This window comes from Muntiacus reevesi, chromosome 9 (assembly GCF_963930625.1).
Source record: "Muntiacus reevesi chromosome 9, mMunRee1.1, whole genome shotgun sequence".
Classification (NCBI taxonomy): Eukaryota; Metazoa; Chordata; class Mammalia; order Artiodactyla; family Cervidae; genus Muntiacus; species Muntiacus reevesi.
In genome coordinates, this window is record NC_089257.1 from 57295286 (window position 1) to 57315916 (window position 20631).

Below are 20631 nucleotides of genomic sequence, written 5' to 3' on the forward strand. Positions count from 1 at the left end.
CCCTGCCCCCGCCACTGCCCTTCATACAGACCATGGTCACCTCCCTCCTAGGGTCATTCTTGAATCTGCTGGAGACAGAGGCAGGGGTCTGATGGGTCTGGGTGCCCCACCCAGCTGTACCCTTGCTGGGCGCTGTCTGGCAGCTGCTTCATCACATACCCTTCACTCAGCCTGGCAGCATCTTGGAAGGGGTGCAGACCTCTCCTAGGGTCTTGATTTGCTTGAGTTGTTCACTTGGTCTTGATTTACTTGGGTATTTCACTTGGTTTTGGTCAGGGGTGGGTTGGGGATTGGGGTTCCAATTCTTTTCCTATCCATTAGAGAATTTCAGGTGGAAAAGTCCCTAATGGTCATGGCAGGCCACCTCTGAATGCTTTACAGATGAGGAATGGAGACCTAGAGGGGGTTGCTCTGACCAGGGCCACACACAAGTAGAGGTCATTTCTCCCCGGGATTTCCATTCCCTCGATCCCTCCCAGTATGGCCAAGTCAACGATCATACGGGTGGGTAGGAGTCTGAAGGTAGGTGTCGAATTCTCACCCAACAGTTTCTCATCCCTCTGAGCATTTACCTCAGCTTCTCGGCTCCCTGTGCAGTCCAGGAACCGGTGAGGGGGGTGGTGATGAGTGGAGCAGTGAGGAACGAGACCTCCGCCCAGGGGTCACGCGGCCACAGAGCTGCCTGATCCACACCACATGAGTAACAGCCACTCATAAGCATCAGGATGGAGAAGCCAAGCAGTGTCAGCGGCTGCAGGGAGACCAGAGTTCCCTCGAGCTGGGGTCCTTCCTGGGAGAAGTGCCTCTGGGGGACTCAGGTGGGACTTGACATGAGGCCGTTTGGAACAGGGGTTTTCAGGGACACGGGAGCTGATGGGGAACAGGGATTAACATACACTCAGCATCTGTCATGTGTAGGACACCTGAGACACGCTGTCTAATGATGACCCACAGTAACTCAACATGCCCATTACAGAGGCAAGAGAAGAGGCACAGAGAGGTAAAGTCACTGGTTCAAAGCCACACAGCTGATGAATGATGAAGCTAAGTTTTTAACCCAGGTGATCTGACTCTAGAGCTTAGGTGAAGCCATCTCAAGTCCTCATCGAGGACTTCCTGGGGCTGGAGGTGGAATTGATTGGGACACCGGAGTTACTGGTCCTGAATACCAGAGTCCTCAGGCCATGGGTGTGACAGATGGGCCATTTACCTGCTGCTCTGAGCTTTCCACGCACGTATTTGACTACCTCTATTTCCTGCTTAAACACCCGTTGTCCTGAGAATGAAGCCAGAGCTCCTTAAACTGGATGGCAAGGCCCTCCGGATCTCCTCTCCCGACTCTCACGTCTCTGTCGCTCTGGTCGCTGGGGAATTCGGACACTGACCCTTAGGACCTGGAACCCCCATTCCACTTTTTGACTCACTACCCTCCAATTTCGATTTATCACTAAGTCACTTCACTCAGAAGTGGTGGATGCAGGTGGAGGGCTTTACTCTGAGCCCCTGGCCTGGGTTCACCATTCTCAAGCACAGCCTCATCAAATTTTGACCTGATAACTCACTGGGACCAAAGGTGGTGGGGTGTCAAGGGGAGCCTGTGTGGCAGGTTAGGATGTAAACATCCCCCGAACACCTGGTATGTGGCTGCCCATCAATAGTCGTTCCAGGAACCTCAGACCTAAGTCCTGTGAGCACACAGGGGATCTCACTCCCCTCTCCTTCCCTCATTCTCATAGGGCAGTGTGGTGGGGGGACAGGGGAAGGCCAGTTTGCTTAGTCTAGTAGAAAAAAAAAATCATTCTTAGAAATAAGTGGGCATTTTCTCAAGCTGGCTCCTATGGCTCATTAGCTAATCACCATCAAATGATTGGCTATCCACAGCATAGTTAACAAACATTTGTTAGAGATAAAAGCAGAAGGTGGGTGGGGTTGAGGGAATCTTAGAGCCCATGCGTTCAGCCTCTCCACCCTATGGTAACCCTAAGTGTGTACTGACCAGCTCATTCATTATTACCCATTGGGCACATCCTCTGTCCCAGGACCCATCCTTGGTGAAGGGTTCCAGAATCAACCAAGACCTGGTCCCTTGCTCATGAAGAGCTCAAGATCTAGTAGGAATGAAGGGCTTGGGCATTTACAAGTCTGTAAATAACCAATAGGGTTCAGAGGATCCAGAAAAAAAAGTCTGGGAGACACTGCCAACAGCCCCCCACCCTCCTGAAAGCCCCCCCACCTGGGGCTTTCAGGCACTGCTTAGATCCAGCCAGTGAGCTGACGTGGAGAAGCCTGTCCACTGCTGTCACTGGAGGGGACTGAAGGGTCCGAGGTGTCGTCTACTGCCATTCATTCTGGCATGCATGGATAGCTGGGCTCCACAGGTTTCTAAGAAGAGTCTGGCTCAGGTTCTGAGGCTTAGGGTCAATGCACCACCTTACCCTGACTCAGGCTGGGAAGGAGCCCCACAAGGAAGCCTTGGCAGGAGCACGAGGGCTCAGCAGCAGAGGCTTCGGTGTTCAGATTTCTTCCAGCAGGTGCCGGAAGAGGTAGGGGAACTCCGCACGGCTGTGCTGTAAGACAGACAGCATGCGGGTTCCTCAGGCATGGCAACCCTGTCTAGAAGGTATGGGCCTGAGGACTAACCCGTGTGGGGCTGCCTTTTGGTGCAGACCACTTAGCCTGTAGGACAGCAGGTGGCAGCCAGTAATGGTGGACTTGCTCCAGTTTGGGTCATCTCTGGGCCATCCGATCGCTCCATCTCAGAAGGCTTGGTCACCTTGGCAAGACCAGCTCAGGGTGTCCAGGCAAGTCCTTCCTTCCACTCTGGAAGTGCCTAGAGGTTGTACTGGCCTCTACTGGTCCTGGGGTGTGGGAGGACCAAAGGCTTTGCTGGCCAGCTCAGTGATGTGGACTCCATGCACTGGTGTTTAAGATCAGCCAGTGGCCATGGGTGGTCTCTAGGTGCAGGCCTGAGGAGCTCAGGATGGCCCTCATCCCCACTCTCCTGAGTCGAACCCCCTGCTGATCTCAGGGCCACCCCTTGTCTGTACTCCTTGTCTGGCTCAAAGTACTGGATGGGTCACCTCCCAATTAGGACCCTGAGCCAGGAGTGAGGTGTGTAACCTTAAGATGGTCCCTTCTCCTTTTTGGGCCTCTCTTTCTCCACATGAACAACAAAAATGTTGGATAAGATCAGTGATTTTAAAAAGTTTTCAAGCACCCCTTGTCAAGTGCAATCTTATGTGAAGCCTGACATATGTACAGGTTAAAATGATGCTGCTGCGAATAAGGTTGGGGGATGGGCAGACCTCTGTGTAGCTGACTTTCCTCTACCCACAGGCCACACGGTGGCCACTGTCAGGAGGTTGCTGTCAATCTCGGGAGACTGGTAGGGTCTGGAATGCAGTTTAGAGGCCACTAGGCTAGAAGGTGAATACAGGTCCTCCAGCCATGATGTCCTGGGCTTTTGTAATATTCTCAAGCCTTTGGAGCCTAGCATTCCCAGATTCAAATGCTCTCCTGAGTCAGAGGGAGGCGCTGTGCAATGTACCACAGCCCTGGCTGGTTGGCGATACTGCCCCCCGGGGAAAGCCACTTTCTGAGGCCCTCTGGCCACAGCCTGCTGGCAGTCACAGCAGAGGACAGGCTATGGCCCCAGAGCCATAGCTGCCACCCAGGGAAGCCTGAGGCCTGTGGTCTGGCCTGGTCCCCATTTCATCTGACGGCCCCCTTCCTGCAGAGGCCAAGGGCCTGGGGGGCAGAGCTCAGGCGTTAGGGTTTTTGATGCTGCTTTCCCTTAAGACCCTCCCTCCCATGAGGTGCTGGTCCCTCACCTGGAAATACAGCGTGGCAAGTACAGTCACACTGACTGGCTGCAGAGTCCTGCCTGGCTCAGAGGAAGACACTGACCTGGGGAGTTTCATTGGTTCTGAAGATTCCCTTGTCTGTCCCAGGGGTCTCTTTGGCCCGATCTTTCCAGAAATCTTGTCTCTTCCTCCACTTACTCATTCCACTTCCCCCACCCCCACTCCAGAGCCCTCTTCCTTGGTCCCAGTCACTAAGGAAAGAACTCCATCCTGTCCAAGTATTCAGTCACCAGATCAGGGTATATTAAACCAGGGTACCTTGAACCACCAGACTGCATGCTCTGGGTGCTGAGAATGAAACCCCAGAGCTGGACTTTCTGTCCCCACCAGTTAGGGACAGGCTGGAGCCTTCCTGCTCCTTCCTAAGTCCTTGGGTAAAAGTTTCTTATGCACTGGGTAGAAAACATGTCTGTTTTCTTGAGCCCAGACACCAGGCAGGCAGCCACCCATCATTCTGGTCTTGTTGGTCCACCCACAGTGCCTCCTGAATCCCTCTCAGGATTGCTGCAACCCAACAAAGCAATTCTCCAGGGACACGTTAGGTGGGTAAGGTTACTTTATTCAAGGGTCTCTGACACAAGCCCATTTCTGAACCTGTCAGGTTGGGTTTGGGGAGAAGTTTCCGCACGTCTTTCATTCTGGTTTCTCTCTTGCTCCACGGCTTCTTGAGCTCTGGCTTCCTTGGCGGCATCTGGGGAAGGACTGGTGATGCTGGGGGGCTGGCCCAGGGCAGGGAGGGCTGGCAGCTGGCAAAGGGCCAGGGAGTGGCCGGCCCCGCAGCCCACACGGAGCCCCAAGGAGGAACGCAGGCCCGGCACGGGCTTCGGGGCCCAGACGTCAGCTTCGGCGCCGTCCCCACACATGCCGTGCTCGTTCCAGCCCCAGGAGTGACACACACCGCCTGAGGCAGAGAGAGAGACAGACTGGTGTAGCCATGGTCCTGGAACAGGCCCGACACTCACCCTGGGGGTGCGGTATCCCCGAGGAGCCCAGGTTACCCCTGAGGAAACCGAAGCGCAGCCACACCTGGGGGCCTGCCCGCCCTGCCCGCCCTGCTGGCTTCCTCCCCTGCCCTCCCGAGTCTGCTTTTCTTCACTCCCACCCACCCGCCACCTTCCTGCCTCAAACCTGGCTCTCCTGCTTGGCCCCTCCCTCCCCCTCCCCCTACAGGCATCTCTCTCTCTCTCTCCCTCTCTCTCTCTCACACTCAAACACACACACACACACACACACACTCCTAGACCTGCCAGTTCTGCCTCTGAAAGTCTCTCCAATCCTTCCCCACCCCTCCATCTCCTGATCCCAACCCCATTTTCTCTCATCTGGGCCACACCAACAGCCAACTAACCAGACTGCTCACCATCCACTCCAATCTTCAAAGAGCATCAGGATAATCTCTGACAACGGCAGATCTAACCAGGTCACTCCCCTGCTTCAACCCTTCACTGACTTCCCACCGCCTTTAAAGGCCTTTTCTGGCCAGTGAAGCAGAGTGGTCTGGCTCTGGACCAGCCTGCAGGGCTCCCCTTTCACACTCTCCCCCACCCCACTGCATGCTAGAACCCCTGCTTCCTTCAGCTCCTGAAACATGCCCTGCTGGGCTGACCTTTCTCTCCAAGTCTTGGCTTTGCTGGGCTTTTCACCCCCCTCATCCTTCAGATTCTGTTTAGATCATGCTCAGAGGCCAGATTCCCCGGCACCCAGTCAACCTGGATTCCTGTCATCACCCTTGTACTTTTCCCCGCGGGCGGGCGGTGGATAGATGGTCTGGGTGGTGATGGGTTTACTCTCCCCTCCTCACGAGACTGCTCTGCAGTGAGGGAGGAACACGGATGTTCTGTTCACTGCCCGGTCTCAGTTGCGGCCACAGGGTTCGCTGGATCGATCAACGACTGAAGAAGAGCTCAGACCCTACAGCCAATCTCTGAACCAGCGTTAAGAGTACACATCTCTCTGCCAGCCCATGAGGCTCCCACCCCATCACAGCACCTCCTCCTAGGTTTTGGACCCTTTCCTAGAGTCTAACTAAACTCGCTCACATTTTTCTGTTGTTAAAAAAAAATTTTTTTTTCTGGATATAAAAGTAATACATCTTCATAGTAAAAGGGGGGGGGGGGAGAAAAATATGGATAGGTGTAAAGAAAAGCAGACTCCTAGAATCTTGCCCACTGCAATGAATATTTTAACTATTTTACTTTTTTTTGGCTGCACAACACAGCATGTGGGATCTTAACTCCCTGACCAGGAATCGCCCCATGCCTCCTGCATCTTAACCACTGGACCGCCAGTGAATATTCCCACTACAAATATTTTCAATATCTCTTTCAAATCTTCAATTTGTGAAACCTGTAAATATTTGTGTACTTATTGTCTTGCTTTTCTGCCTTAATAACATAAACATTTCTCCATAGAATTACAGATTATTCAAAAAGTAAATTAAAAATAATTTGTTTGAAATTTTGGAAACACTCAATATGCAGAAAAGTACAAATAATTTAACAGAAAGACATGTTCCCCAATCAGATTTAGAACATAAGTTAACATTTTACCACATTTGTTTCAACCTTTAAAAAAATAAATCAATTATAAAGATACCATTTAAGACCCACCTCTCATCCTTGGCCCTCCTTCTATCCATTCCCTCCTTCCAGGAAGTAACCACTATTTGAAGTTGGTGTACATTGCCTGCATGCTTGTTTTATATTTTTCTACATATATGTGTCCTTAGATACTAAGTAATATTTTTAGTTTGTTTTAAAGATTTAGGTAAGTAGCGTCACTCAAGTATATCTTTTGCTGTAACTTGCTCTTTATACCATTGTTTTTGAAATCTATCTGAGCTGACAGTTACAGATTTCGTTCATTTATTTCAACTGTGCATAGTATTCTATTATGCATAAATCATATTTTACTCACCCATTTCCCTTCTGATGGACAGTTCTTTAATGATAATCATTGCTGCTATTTTATTACACAATGCATAATTTACAACAATCCTATTACTATTGTTGCTACTATAAACAGCACTGCAGTGACCATCCTGGAACACGTGTCCCTGTACAAATTGGTGTTTGTGCACATTGATCCCCAGAAGTGTGGGTGTGGTGGAATCACACGCTTACATTTACCAGGTATGGCCAAGGGCTTCCCAGGAAGCTCAGTGGTTAAAGTATCCACTTGCCAATGCAGGAGCCACTGGAGACATGGGCTTGATCCTTGGGTCGGGAAGATCCCCTGGAGCAGGAAATGGCAGCCCACTACAGTATTCTTGTCAGGATAATCCCATGGACAGAGGAGCCTGGTGGGCTACAGTCTGGGCGGTGACAAAGAGTCAGACACGACCAAACACGCACGCAGGGACAGCCAAACCGCTCCTCACTGGGGCTGCAGTCTCATCATTTATAGTCCCATCAACAGTGGATATGAATTTGTTTCCTTCTACTTTTGCTGTTACATTCTTTCGATTCTTATTAAGTACATGTAATTATTTTGCAATTTTGACTACTAGAGAGATGAAGCATCTCTTTATGATACTACGTCTAAATTGCTTCTTCTATGTAGTGTGTTTACATTCTTTCATTCTTTGCCTGTTTTGGGTTGCTTGCCTTTTCTTTCCTCCTAATTTGAAAGTGTTCTTTGTGTATTCTTTTGTTTATATAATCCTTTGTTATAAGCATCGTGTCTTCTCCCAGAAGTCTGTAGTGTCTCTTCACTTTGTTTATGGTGTTTTTTGTTATAAAGATTATTTAAAATGACTGCCTAATTATGCCCACTATGGAGATTAAACAGTTTCCTTAACCTGCATTTTATTATCAGATAGGTTGTTTCTAATTTTTCATTATTTTGTATAACATTTCTATGAACATCTTTGTGTGTGAATCTTTGCCTACATTTCTAATTATTTTCTCAAATTAGAATCTTAGAATGGGAATTTCTGGTCAAATGGCATGGACATTTTTGAGATTCCTGAGTATTGCTTTGAGTACTGCCAGAAAACTTTGCACAAAGGCCACTCGAATATAACTACAGCAATCTGTGCAAATCTCTATATCACTCCAGTATTGTCAGTAGTTATTCATTATTATAATATTTAAAAATCTTTTCTAATTTGAAGGCAAAGATGGTATCTCATTATTTTTATTGTATTTTTCTCATTCCCACTGAAACTGAAAAATAATTCTTATTTTTCTCAGATATCTGTATTTCCTCTTTTGTGTACTGTCTGCTTTACAAGTTTTCCCTGTTTTATATAGAAGAGTTTAAGTGTTCAGACCCAAAAGCCAGATGGCCTGGGTTCAAAATCCAACTCCTCCATTTATTAGCTGTGACCCTGGGCAAGTTACTTAGCTTCTCTGAGCCCCAGTCTCCTCATCTGTTAAATGGGGATAATAATAGTACCTTTTTCATAAAGTTTATACATACTTATTCATTAACAAGGATTAAACAAGTAAGTATATATATAAAATACATAGTATCCCAGTCCGCCCTTATGTGCAGGGGACACTTTCCAAGACCCTCAGTGAATGCCTGAAACCATGGATAGTACCAAATCCTATACTGGTTCTTCCTATACTAATGGGCATGTAGCATGTACAGCATGGATGGGCTGGACAAAGGGTGGATTTACATCCTGGGCAGGATGGAGCAGGACAGAGCAAGTTTTCATTACACTACTCGGAATGGCGTGCAATTCAAAACTTATGAGTTGTTTACAGCTGGAATTTTCCATTTAATATTGACTGATCATGGTTGACAACGGGTAACTGAAACCACAGAAAGCAAAATTGTGGATGAGGGGGCACTACTGCACTAAATAAATATTTTCAGTTGTTGTTCTCAAGAGCCTTACCAAGATTATTTTAAGAGTATTAATTCTGTGCATATGTGGCATCAATATTTTTTCCTCAGTTTTGTTTAAAATTTTGCTTTGGGTGTTTTGATGTAAAACATAAATTTTGTGGTTCTACATAGTACAATTTCTTGCTCTTTTACCTAATTATTTCTCCCATTGCTGTAAAAATTGGAAGCCCATCCCCATCCAGATCAGAAAATACTTTTGATTGTTTTTTTTCAATGATCTGAGTTTGTAATTATCTTTACATTTCACTCATTAGCCACTGAAAAATCTGTTTTGTGGACCACTCTTTCACAGAGGGAGCCTGGCTGGCCCGGGATTACCCTTCTCCTTCCTTTTCCCTGGGAGGAAGGCAGTCATTAGCCAAAAGCCTGGGCTTGGGGAAACACAGGTGTCTGCCTGTTTGGCCCATGAGTGAGGAAACGCACACAGAGAGGATGAGCCCCAGGCGACAAGTCCTGCAGCTCATAGGCGTTTCAGCCAGGCCGACCTGAGGGGCAAGGTGGACAGTGGGACGGAGCCGGGACCCGCGGGCTTCCTTCGGCACCTGGTGCGGGCTCCGCGCCCGGCCCTGGTGAGCGGCACCAGCTGACAGTCAGCAGGAGTGGGGGTGGGAGGAAGGCAGCGCTGACCTAGCAGCAGGACATGGCACAGTGGGCAGCTGGCAGGCCCCTCTCCTCCTGCCAAAGGAAACGCTCTGAGGAAGCCACGCGCGGGGCTGGGGTAGCCCACTGGGTTGAGAAGCCGGGCACAGGCCCAGATACAGCTTCTTCCAGCCCTCCCAAAGAGGCTGGCGTGAGGGTAGGTGCTTTATATTCTTTATCTCATTTTATTCCAACAATCCTGTAGGGCAGTCATGCTTCATAGATTATTCTCATTTTAGAGATTATGAAACAGGCTCTAGAACCCAGGAAGTGTGGCTCCAGAATCTATGCTGAACTCTGTACATTCTATATCAGGGCTTGCTGAATTTATTCCGTAAAGGCAGACAGGAAATCCTTCAAGTTCGATGGTCTCATACGGTCTCTGTTACATATTCTTATTCTTTATTACAAGCCTTTAAAAATCATTCTTAGCTTGTGAGGCCATACAAAACAGGCCATGAATTAGATCTGGCCCATGGCTTGTAATCCACCAGCCCCTGGTACATATATAACACATACTATGGATGACTGTGGACTACGCTACGCTTGCCCTGGTTCTCACATCACCACACAGCTGTGTGACAACAGCACGTCCGTCCCCACCTCCCTCATGGGGCTCCTAGGAGGAGGCCCACATGTGCTGGTATACATTAAGGCCCTGGTACCCTGCCTGACACATGGTGACAGCTCACACCGCATGAGAAGCAGACCCGGGGGAAAGGAGGAAAAGGCAAGGAAGGCTATGCTGGTGGGAAACCTTCCCCGCAGATGGGGCGGCTGGGGGTGGAATGACAAGTCAGGGGTTCCCCAACACTATAAAGAAACCTCCTGTAGAAAAAGACCAGGCTGCTGAACTTGGAGAGTGAAAGATGGGCTGCCCTGCAACAGAAGGGCTCACCCAAGACATGTTTAAGTTCTGAGCTCCTCCAGCATTTTAGATGTTTCACACACACACCCGCCTCCCACCCTCACTGACAGCCACCTATTCAGGGGCACAGTGAAGATGGGAGGACCCTCTGGATTCAGCAAGGTGCTACTGTTCTCATTTAGAGGTGAGAGCCCATGACAAGACTCCTCCTAAGCTAACTGGCATACAGGACACCCTGTTTTCAAAACAAAGGGTGTTCACGATGACTCCTGGAGTTACACAGGGATCTCTGCAGTGTGTCTGGCACTCGCCAGGCTCTCAAGGACACTGAGATCCCATCTGATTGACCCAGAGCTGCTCTACTGGACCTGGGACACCTGTCTGAGCGTTGGGTCTCAATCACTTCAGTCATGTCCAACTCTTTGCGACCCTATGGACCAACCATAGCCCGCCAGGCTCCTCTGTCCATGGGATTCTCCAGGCAAGAATACTGGAGGGGGTTGCCATGCCCTCTTCCTGGGGATCTCCCCAACCCAGGGATTGAACCCTTGCAAGTCCTGCATTCCAGGTGGACTCCTTACTGCTGAGTCACTGGGGAAGCCCTGAGCCTTGGGTAGAGAGTTCATGGTTACAGAAGGATCGCTCCACCTCTAGAGTTCCGTGCCCTGCCTGCACGGTCAGTGGAGCTGATTCAGGCTGTGATAAGTGACACAGCTTAGGGCCCACCACACCTGCATCAGCCTAAGAGCCCTGCAGGCAGCAGAATCTCGGGGTGGGACGTTCCCTGGCACAGGTTGGACACAGCACCTCAATCTGTTCAGGTCTGTGGCACCTGCCTGAGCTTCTTGGCAACCTGGGTCCTCACAGGGCCTTATGGTGCTGGGACTGTAGCCCAGCGCTAGGAAAGGGGCAGCTTTTCTGTGGGAGGGTACTTGCCTAGAGAGGCAAGCACCTGAGCACGGGTGGCAGAAACCCTTGGTTGTCCCTGAATCACAGAATGGAGACTACATTTCCCAACTTCTTGTGCAGTGGAGCATGGCCAATGAGTTGTTCATTGTTCAGTTGCTAAGTCTTGTCCGACTCTTTGTGACCCCATGGACTACAGCACACCAGGTTTCCCCGTCCTTCACTATCTCCTGGAGCTTGCTCAACTCATGTCCATTGAGTCAGTGATGCCATCCAACCATCTCACCCTCTGTTGTCCCCTTCTCCTCCTGCCCTCAATCTTTCCCAGCATCGGGGTCTTTACTAAGGAGTCAGTTCTTCGCATCAGGTGACCAAAGTATTGGAGCTTCAGCTTCAGCATCAGTTTTGGAGCTTCAGCTTCCAATGAATATTCAGGGTTGATTTCCTTTACGATTGACTGGTTTGATCTCCTTGCTGTCCAAGGGACTCTCAAGAGTCTTCTCTAGCACCACAATTCAAAAGCATCAATTTGTTGGTGCTCAGCCTTCTTTACGGTCCAACTCTCACATCCGTACATGACTACTGGAAAAACCATAGCTTTGTTGATATAGACCTCTGTCGGTAAAGTGATGTCTCTGCTTTCTAATATGCTGTCTAGGTTGGTAATACCTTTCCTCTCAAGGAGCAAGTATCTTTTAATTTTATTTGCAGTCACTGTTTAATTTGCAGTCACTGTTCACAGTGATTTTGGAGCCCAAGAAAATAAAATCTGCCACTGTTTCCACTTTTTCCCCATCTATTTGCCATGAAGTGATGGGACTGGATGCCATGATCTTAGTTTTTTGAGGCAAGCTGAAATGTTCTGTATTAGTTTATAGAACTCTTCTTCAAGGACGGGTGGCATGTGCCCTTTGCCCCTTCTTCTTTGTCCCTTCCTCCATCCTGTCACTGGAAATGTGGAAATGATGGCTGGAGCTCCAGCTGCCTCCTCTGACCATGAAGCTGAGGGCTACAACCTAGGGATGGTGTTTCTGTTTCATATAAATGTTGTCTTAATTCTCGCAGCAACCCTCTGAAGTGTTCTTGCCTCCATTTTATAGATGAGGTAACTAAGCTCAAACAGCTAAAAGAACTTGCCCATGGTCACGTGGCCATTCTAGTCAGGACTAGAATCCAGGACTTCCGAGTATCAGGGTCCTTCAGTAGTTCCAAAATGGTAATAAAGTCACTGAATACTTAGTGTACGCCAGGCCCTGTGATAAACACTTTATATGTATTAATTCACTGAATCCTCACAGCAAGTCTGTGAGATACAACCTAACACACCTAGTGAGAAGTGGACCTGAATTCCAACCCAGGTAGTAGGACTCCAGAACCTCTTTTGTCAATATGCCATCCTCTCTAGCAAAAGCCCTGCTCCTCAGGTAATGAAGAAAGGTTCAAAGTCATGGCCCACCTGTACAGTGACAAGGTCAGTGATGGGAGGCAAGAGCTGCAGCAGGTGAGAGGAGGCACACCCTATAGAAGAGCAGGATCCTCCCCGAGCCCTCATGAGCACTGGGGATGAGGCCGCGGCAGCTGCAGAAGACCCCGCTTCCTTCTGCCACCGCCCACCCCACCACACCCAGGGGTGGGGGCGGGGAGAAGAGGAGGGAGAGAAGGTGCGAAAAGTCAGACCACCAATGGTTCACCTTGTCTGCTGCCTGTCAGAGGCCACACATGGACCCTGGGCCTCAGGCAGAGCTGCTCTTCTGCAACACCAGGCAGAGACAGAGAGAGAGAGAGACAGGAGGGGTGAGGTCTGAGCACCTCACGGAGAGGAAGGCTCTGGGTTCAGGAAGGTGGTAGATGTCAGTGTGGATGGAGCTTGCCTCGGAGCCGGGCAAGCTTGGGAGAAATGTCTGAGTGTCCAGCCGCCTAAGCTCATGGGTATCTCACCATTTGGGCAGTAACTGGTGGTCCCTTAGGTCCTGCTGTGAGCAAGGAATTCAGGCTTCCTGATGTGTTTTGGGTCCAGGTGGCAACCTCAGGACAGAAAGACGAAGATTCAGGACCAGAATCTCTCTTGCCTGGACAATTACAACAGCTGGTTTCTGGGTGGGGGAAGTCAGGCTGAAACACGGTGTGGACTAGGTCCTCTTGTGGACAATTTCCTGTCTCCCCACCGTCTACAATGGCCTCTTAGCTGACTCTCATGGTGGCCTGTCCCTCCTGGCTGCATCGGCGCTCTTTCCTCTGTTCCAGCCCCACAGGCTTGCCACTATCCCCTGAGTTCCCCCAGATCTTTCACACAGTCATGATTCTGCTCACATGAGTCCATTTATTTCATCGTGTGGACGCCTCTTCTGGCTTGGACCCTGTACTGGACACAGGACCCTGAAGAGGAAAATCAGTCTCTGGCCTGGGGCTCCCAGGCCATCAGGGTACACAGCCTTCTGCGTGCATGCTCAGTCGCTTCAGTCGTGTCTGACCCTGTGTGACTCCATGGACTATAGCCTTTGAGGCTCCTCTGTCCATGGGATTCTTCAGGCAAGAGTACTGGAGTGGGTTGCCATTTCCTTCTCCAGGGAATCTTTCTGACTCAGAGATTGAACCTGAGTCTCTTACGTCTCCTGCATTGACAGGCAGGTTCTTTACCACTAGTGCCATCATGCTGCTGCTGCTGCTAAGTCGTATCAGTCGTGTCCGACTCTGTGCGACCCCATGGATGGCAGCCCACCAGGCTCCTCTGTCCCTGGGATTCTCCAGGCAAGAATACTGGAGTGGGTTGCCATTTCCGTCTCCAGTGCCACCATGGGGAAAGACAATTATGGGGACCAATGGCATGTACAAGGGGACTGGCACAACAGTGTTTACTGTGGCATTGTTTGTGAAAGATTTGAAGGGAAACCCCAAAATATCCATCAACAAAGAAATGTGCAAAGAAACTATGGTTTGACCCTACTATTGAATAATACACAGCTATTTAAAATAACGAGGTAGTACTCTGTGGCCTGACATGGGACAATACCTCAGACATTTTTAAGAGAAAATAGGATACAGAACAATATAGAGGGATTATGATTTAATTTATGCAAAGCCACTATATATTTCTGTATGTATAGATTCGGAAAGATACATCCCAAACTGAGAACAAACAGTCTCTGAGGAAGAGAGAGAGAAATGGGGGAAGGATGATTGATATTTTCTTTGTTGTGTGTTTATATTTTAAAAACCAATAATATAGGATGATGATTAAGAAACAACAGTATTTCTAAGGGACAGAGGGTAGCATAGAGGAGAGAATTATATGCTCTGTTGTGGACACGAGGCAGGTGTCACTGAAAGTTCCAGGAATTAATTTTGAGTTGAGTTTTGAAGGATGAATAAGAGTTCACCCGTCTTAAGTAGAAGGTACTCACTGACATTTGCCTACTTGGAGCAACTTTCATTGATCTTGCTGGCATCTTTATGGCTGCAGGAGTAAATTTTGGCCCAGCGTAGGGCTGGGTCCTCCTGCGCTGTTGGAAGGCTGTTAATCTCACTTCTGCTGAGTTCTTAAGGTACCCAGAACTCTCTAAGCACGCACACCACACTTCTGGATCTAGAGGTGTTTCTATTTGTAACTGTCTCGCTGGTCTGTGAGCTGGGATGAGAGCCAGGCATGGGGAGCGGGTCACGCTCGTCAACCAGCCCTCAGGTACATGGTACAAGCACTTAGGATGGAGCTACTGAGTGAAAGTGAATGCATCTGGGCCGTTCCCCTGCCCACTGTCTCTGAGCCCCCTGCTCTGTCTGGAGAGCAGCAGAGGTGGAGCACACACACCTGACACTGAGATCTAGTGCCATCAATGCCAGTCCTGTGCCTGGATGCTTATCTTCATCTCCCTACCTGTGGCCAGAGCTGCTTCCTGGCCGCTGGCCTCAAGAACAGAGAGCCATGGTCACATTGCCCAGAGAGGGGCAGCTCCTACACCAGAACAGCCTAGAGAATGGCTGAGAGGAAAATGGACCCACAGGGCCAGTCTGAGGGAAGAGCCACTGTCAGTGCAGGATATGTCTAATAATGAGTTCACTGGTCCCTCTCTGGGGCCACTGATGCCTTCAAGGCAGGATCTCAGGCAGCAGGAAGAAGCAGGCTTCCAAAATCAGGAGCGGGGAGGGCCTGCTGGCCCACAGCGTTACTCCGGAGATGCTTTTGCGACTACAGCCCAAGCTGCTAAGTAGATGCTGACTGGCCTGGGGTCCTTCCCAGATGAGGACCCATGATAGCAGTGAGAACGGGGTGAGAGAAAGAGCTGGGGCTTGGGACTGCAGGCGAAAGGGCCAGAGAGGAGGCTGTGGCTGTCCACCAGGTAAGAACGATGAAGGATTTGGGAAGGTAATGTTTAAGGGACATCCGGGATCTCAGCAGCCTATCACTCTGCACGGGTGCTCCTGCAAGGGTGTCCCAACTGCTCTCTCTGATGCCCCTGTTGTATTCTCTGCACAAAACTAAGTGAGGCTGTTCAAACCTGGCAGTAAATCAACACGGCACTGCTCTGCCCAGATCCTCCGATGCTTCTTCATTGACTCAGATAAATAACAGCTGGTGTCCAGCTTCCTCCTGGACCTCAGGTTCTATCAAGTTGCACCTTGCTGACATCACCACCGCCACAATGATTGACTCCCTTCCTGTTTCTCAAACAGCACTGGCCTCTGGGCCTTTGCTGTTCTCGCTGTCTGGAATGCTCTTGCCCTGATGTCCACAGGTTCACTCCCTCATGTTGTCAAGTATTTGATCAAATGTCACCTTATCTGGGCTTCCCAGGTGGTGCTAGTGATAAAGAACCTGCCTACCAATGCAGGAGATATAAGAGACGCGGGTTTGATCCCTGGGTCGGGAAGATTCCCTGGAGGAAGGCATGGCAACGCACTGCAGTATTCTTGCCTGGAGAATCTCAGGGACAGAGGAGCCTGGTGGGCTATGGTCCACAGAGTCACAAGGAGTCAGACACGGCTGAAGCAACTCAGCACACATGCACACACATCATCTGAGAGGCCTTCCCTGACAACTCTATATGAAATAGCCGTCCACACCCCTCCCCATCTCTTGCCTCCTCACTTGCTTTATTTTCCCTTGTATTTTTAACTTGTTATTTACAGTCTCTCTCCTGACCAGAATACAAGCCCTTTGAGAGCAGGACTCTGTTTGCTGCTGTTTCCGCACCTGAAACAATACTCAGAGTGCACTAGCACTCATACCTGCTGTTTGAATGAACGGACACTCGAATGAATGAACGGCTGGCAAGAGCAAGGAGCTGTCGCATCTTTCTCAGAGGCTGAAAGAGCCCACAGACGTGGGGAGGAGATGCCACACGCAGGCCGACTTCCACCTACCACCAGGAAGAACACTATAAGGACTGACCTGGAGAGGGGCAGAGGTGCCAGGGGTTCTGAGCCTCCAGCTGGTGAGGGCATTCTTACGGTGGACAGAGTCTGAGATGAGACAGAGCAGAAGTCCTTCTGAGTCTGGAGAACTTGCGCGGTGGTGTGGGTGGATTTGGATGTGAATGAGAGAAAGAGAGAGAGAGGAGGAAGGTGGAAGTAGAAGAGCTGAGGAGGGGGACACACGTCCTGGGCCTGAGCCTGGCTTCCTTGGACCTGACAGAGAAATGGCCTTGGTTCATATAATAAATGAAAATGAGTTGAATGGATGGGTTTGCCCTCAGAGGTTTCAATCTGAGGCTGCAAGGCTGGGGCTGTCCTAGCACCTCTGTTAGAATCTGATCGCTTAAATGTTGTTCAGTTTTCCCTGACGCTCTCTCTCCCTTTACATGAGAGGAAGCTGGCCCAGAGTGGGGCAGTGTCATGCCAACGGTCCCCACCTGCATGCCTTCTGCTGCTATGTCCCCCTCTGCATCTCTGCAGGCACCACATTTAATGGTTAAAACAGCCCAGCGAGGAAGGGTTGGGAAGGGAGGGAAAGCTGAGTCTGAGAAGGTTCAGAAACAACCAAGCTGAGAGACACGGAGGCCAGCCGTATGCACCCCACCTCCCAACACACACCCAGGGGTAAGGAGGTGCTGCGGCTGCCGTGGCGGCCTGGGTCACCTGCAGAGAGAGCGTGCTGCGGCACGCTGGCTCCACTGGGTGACTATTCTTAGATCTAGGGAGCTAGGAACGATGGATTTAGAACTTACGAGGTGGAAACGTGTTGGCCTGTTTTTTATAAACAACTGAACTCCTCCCCACAGACTGCCTTTCTGAATTCTGTGTTCTCCGTCAGAACTGCTGGCTTTCTGGGCTTCTTGGCTGCACTGGGAGAAGGAAGAGAAAAGACAGCTCACCCTCTCGAGGGCCTGCCAGGACCACGAGTGGAGCCAAGAGCTCTGCGTGACCCATCTCATTGAATAGAGCCGCCCTGGGAAGGAGGTATTTTGATCACACTCTGTAGAAGAAGAAACAGAGGCTGGAAGAGGTCCCAGATCAGCACACCCTGGGAGGATGAGGCTGTGAGTGAGGAGGCCCAGGGTGGAGTCTGGTGCTGCCAGCAGCGGTCTGCCCTGGAGATGGAGCAGTAAGGAGACAGCAAGGTGCCCGTGGGGTCTAATCCCTTTCAGGGTTTGCACATTGCTCTCCTGTCCTCCAGACTTCTCCACTGCAGATAACAGGGAAAGATTGAAGGCAGGAGGAGAAGGGGACGACAGAGGATGAGATGGTTGAATGGCATCACCGACTCAATGGACAGGAGTTTGAGTAAACTCTGGGAGTTGGTGATGGACAGGGAGGCCTGGCGTGCCATAGTCCATGGGGTCACAGAGAGTTGGACAGGACTGAGCAACTGAACTGAACTGAACTGAATTCAGATAACCCAGTGGCCTGTCCCATAGCCCCTCCTCTTGGTAGGTCCCAAGTTGTCATCATCCCTCTTAGCAGTGTGGTCCCCAGAGCTGGCCGAGGGCTCTATCTAGACGCACACTTGGTCCCAGAGACTTCCTGCATCAGTGCAGCCTCAGGCCACAACAGCTGTGCTGGAGTCCAAGTCGGCTGACTCTCCCCACAGCCCACTTCCACCCAAAACTGTTTCCGCAGGAGCTGCTGAACTGTGCTGTACAAACACTGGCCTGGGTGCTGGTGTTTGGACCTGACCGGGAATTTCAAGGTGTCTCCATCAAGTACCACTTTCCGAAGTGAACACAGCCCCTTCTGAGGGGCACCAGCAGCGGGCCACAGTGCAGCGCTGAGGCCTGGAGTCCGGTCACGGTGGAGCCTCCTGACACCATGCTCCCCACGCCTGTTTGGGAGCCCCCAGTGTTCAGAAGAGGAGGCAGGGCACCAGTGCATTAGTGGGGGCGGGAGGAAGAAGGTCTGTTCTAGAACCCAGCAGCAGGTCCAGAAGAAACCACATGCAGGTTCGGAGGTTCAGGCACTAGAGTCCATTGAGAAGCCACTGGACGACACAAACCTGGGAAGGAATTCTCCTTATGCTTCCCAGTCACTTCATAAATACCTGCTGAGTGTCTACTCTGGGTGGGGGGCTGTGCCCGGGTCAGCCTGACCCGTTTGGTCCACAACAACCAGGCTCCCACGCAGATGGGGTGCTCATCCCATGGTGACAGTGCTGGGAGTTGGGTGCCCTGGAGAAGGTATACCCAGAAAGGCAGTGGTCAGTTCTTCAAAGGGACCAAACCCCCTTGGGAATACGGTCTGTCTCTTATTGATCTCTTTTTTTCCAGACAGCAAAATTTTCTTGAATTTCATGACATTAAAAAAAAAAATTATAGTACAATATAGGAAACAACTAAGGGATTAATACTTTCAATTTATATTAGTCTATTTTTTTTCCTTTTAAAAAAATGTTATTTTTTACAGCAGTTTTAGGTTCACAGAAAAATTGGAAGAAAGTATACAGTTCCCTGACCCCACACTCACAGCCTCCCTACCATCAACATTCCCTACCTGAACAATACATTTGTCACAGCCAACAAACCTACACTGACACATCATTATGATCCAAAGCCCATGGTGTACCTTAGGGGTCACTCTTGGTGCTGTACATTCTATGTGTGATTGCATGCTAAAGTTGCTTTAGTCATGTCCAACTCTTTGTGACCCTATGGACTGTATGGCTCTTTTGTCCATGGGATTCTCCAGGCTGGAATATCGGAGTGGGTTGCCATTTATATTCTATGGGTTTGAACAAATGTATGGACAGCTATCCACCATTATTATTTAATTGTCCTAAAATTCTGAGCTCCACTTATTTCCCTCTGGTTTTATCTACCAGAGATGAATGAACGAGTGAGTGGATGAAGAGTTACAGACTATCCATAAGGTTCAAGCTCAGTTCCAGTGGGAGGGGTATAGCAGAGAACAAGGCTCAAGGCTTCAGTACTCAAAGGGCTTATGTTCCAACAGGGGACCAACCGGCAAGCAGGCACACAACTCTTCAGCAAACGGCAGGCGACATGAGTTATGTAGAAACCAAAACAGGGTGATAGAATTAGAAGGACAGGTTGTAAGAAGTCTTTCCAATAAGGTGGCCTCTGAGCTATGACCTGAAAGATGAGGAGGAGCCAGCCACACAGTCACCTGGAGGAAGGGGTTTCCAGGAAAGGCCCCAAACCAGAGGGAGTTTTGCTGGTTCCAGGAACACGCAGGAGGCCGGTGCAGTCTGGGGATGAGAGCCAGGGGAGAGGCAGGCCTCTGATTGAAGGGGAGGCAGGGCCATGGGGAGGCGGGGGAGAGGGCAGGAGTGTGTGGCAGGTGGGCTAAGAAGCCTCTGGGGGGTTTAAGAAGAGGGTGATCAGCTCTGACTCACATCTGAAAGGGCCACTTGGTGAAGAGCAAACAAGGAGGGAGAGGGGTCAGGAGGCTCCTGCAGCGCTGGGGATCAGGCGGGGCAGGACGGGGTGGTGCTCGGAGATGGCTGGCAGCAGTGGGGACAGAGGAACAGACGGATTTACAGTCTATTTCGGAAGCAGGGTGTGTAGGACCTGCTGATGGAATTTCATAGGGAAAGAGTGAAAGAAGGGATCAGAGGGACTCCCTGAATGATGGGCAAAGAGCACGCTTATTAAGGGGAGGCAGCCTGAGGGGAGCAGTCAGCCTGGGGAGCAGGTCTGAAGTTCTGTTTTGGACATTTTAAGATGGAAAGACTTTTAAAAAATGAGTGAGTGACCTGAGTGAGAAGTGGGAAACTGGGAATAACAAAAGGCAGGGACTAAGAGATGTGGGAATAACTAAAGGCAGGAGCTACCAGGTAAGTTTATGATGCGATGGGGCCCAGATGGTGCCTTTATCACTCTGAATTCCAGTTTTCTGAATGAAGCGCATGACTGGGATGAATGCATGCTACATGGGCTAATATATAGATTTCTTCCGTGAACGTCCCTACTTCATAAAAAACACATTACATTGGAAACAAAATTACCACTTTCGATAATTATAACCCACCAGCCCAAGTTCTCCCACTGGTCCCATGGGAAGCGGCATTCTTCGCTCAAGTCTGTGAGCGGCCAGGCTGCTGGGCTG

General features: G+C 50.1%; 1 protein-coding gene across 3 annotated transcripts in view; it reads right to left on the reverse strand.

Annotated features, from left to right (window-relative positions):
- Positions 1 to 4411: 4411 nt before the first annotated feature.
- Positions 4412 to 20631, reverse strand: part of SERGEF (secretion regulating guanine nucleotide exchange factor) — a 232265-nt gene continuing 216045 nt past the window's right edge. For all 3 annotated transcript variants that reach the window (XM_065944493.1, XM_065944492.1, XM_065944491.1), the window contains one exon: positions 4412 to 4764. In XM_065944493.1, coding sequence (XP_065800565.1) covers positions 4421 to 4764 — 344 coding nt within the window. In that variant the 3' untranslated portion in view covers positions 4412 to 4420. The remainder of the gene's footprint in view (positions 4765 to 20631) is intronic.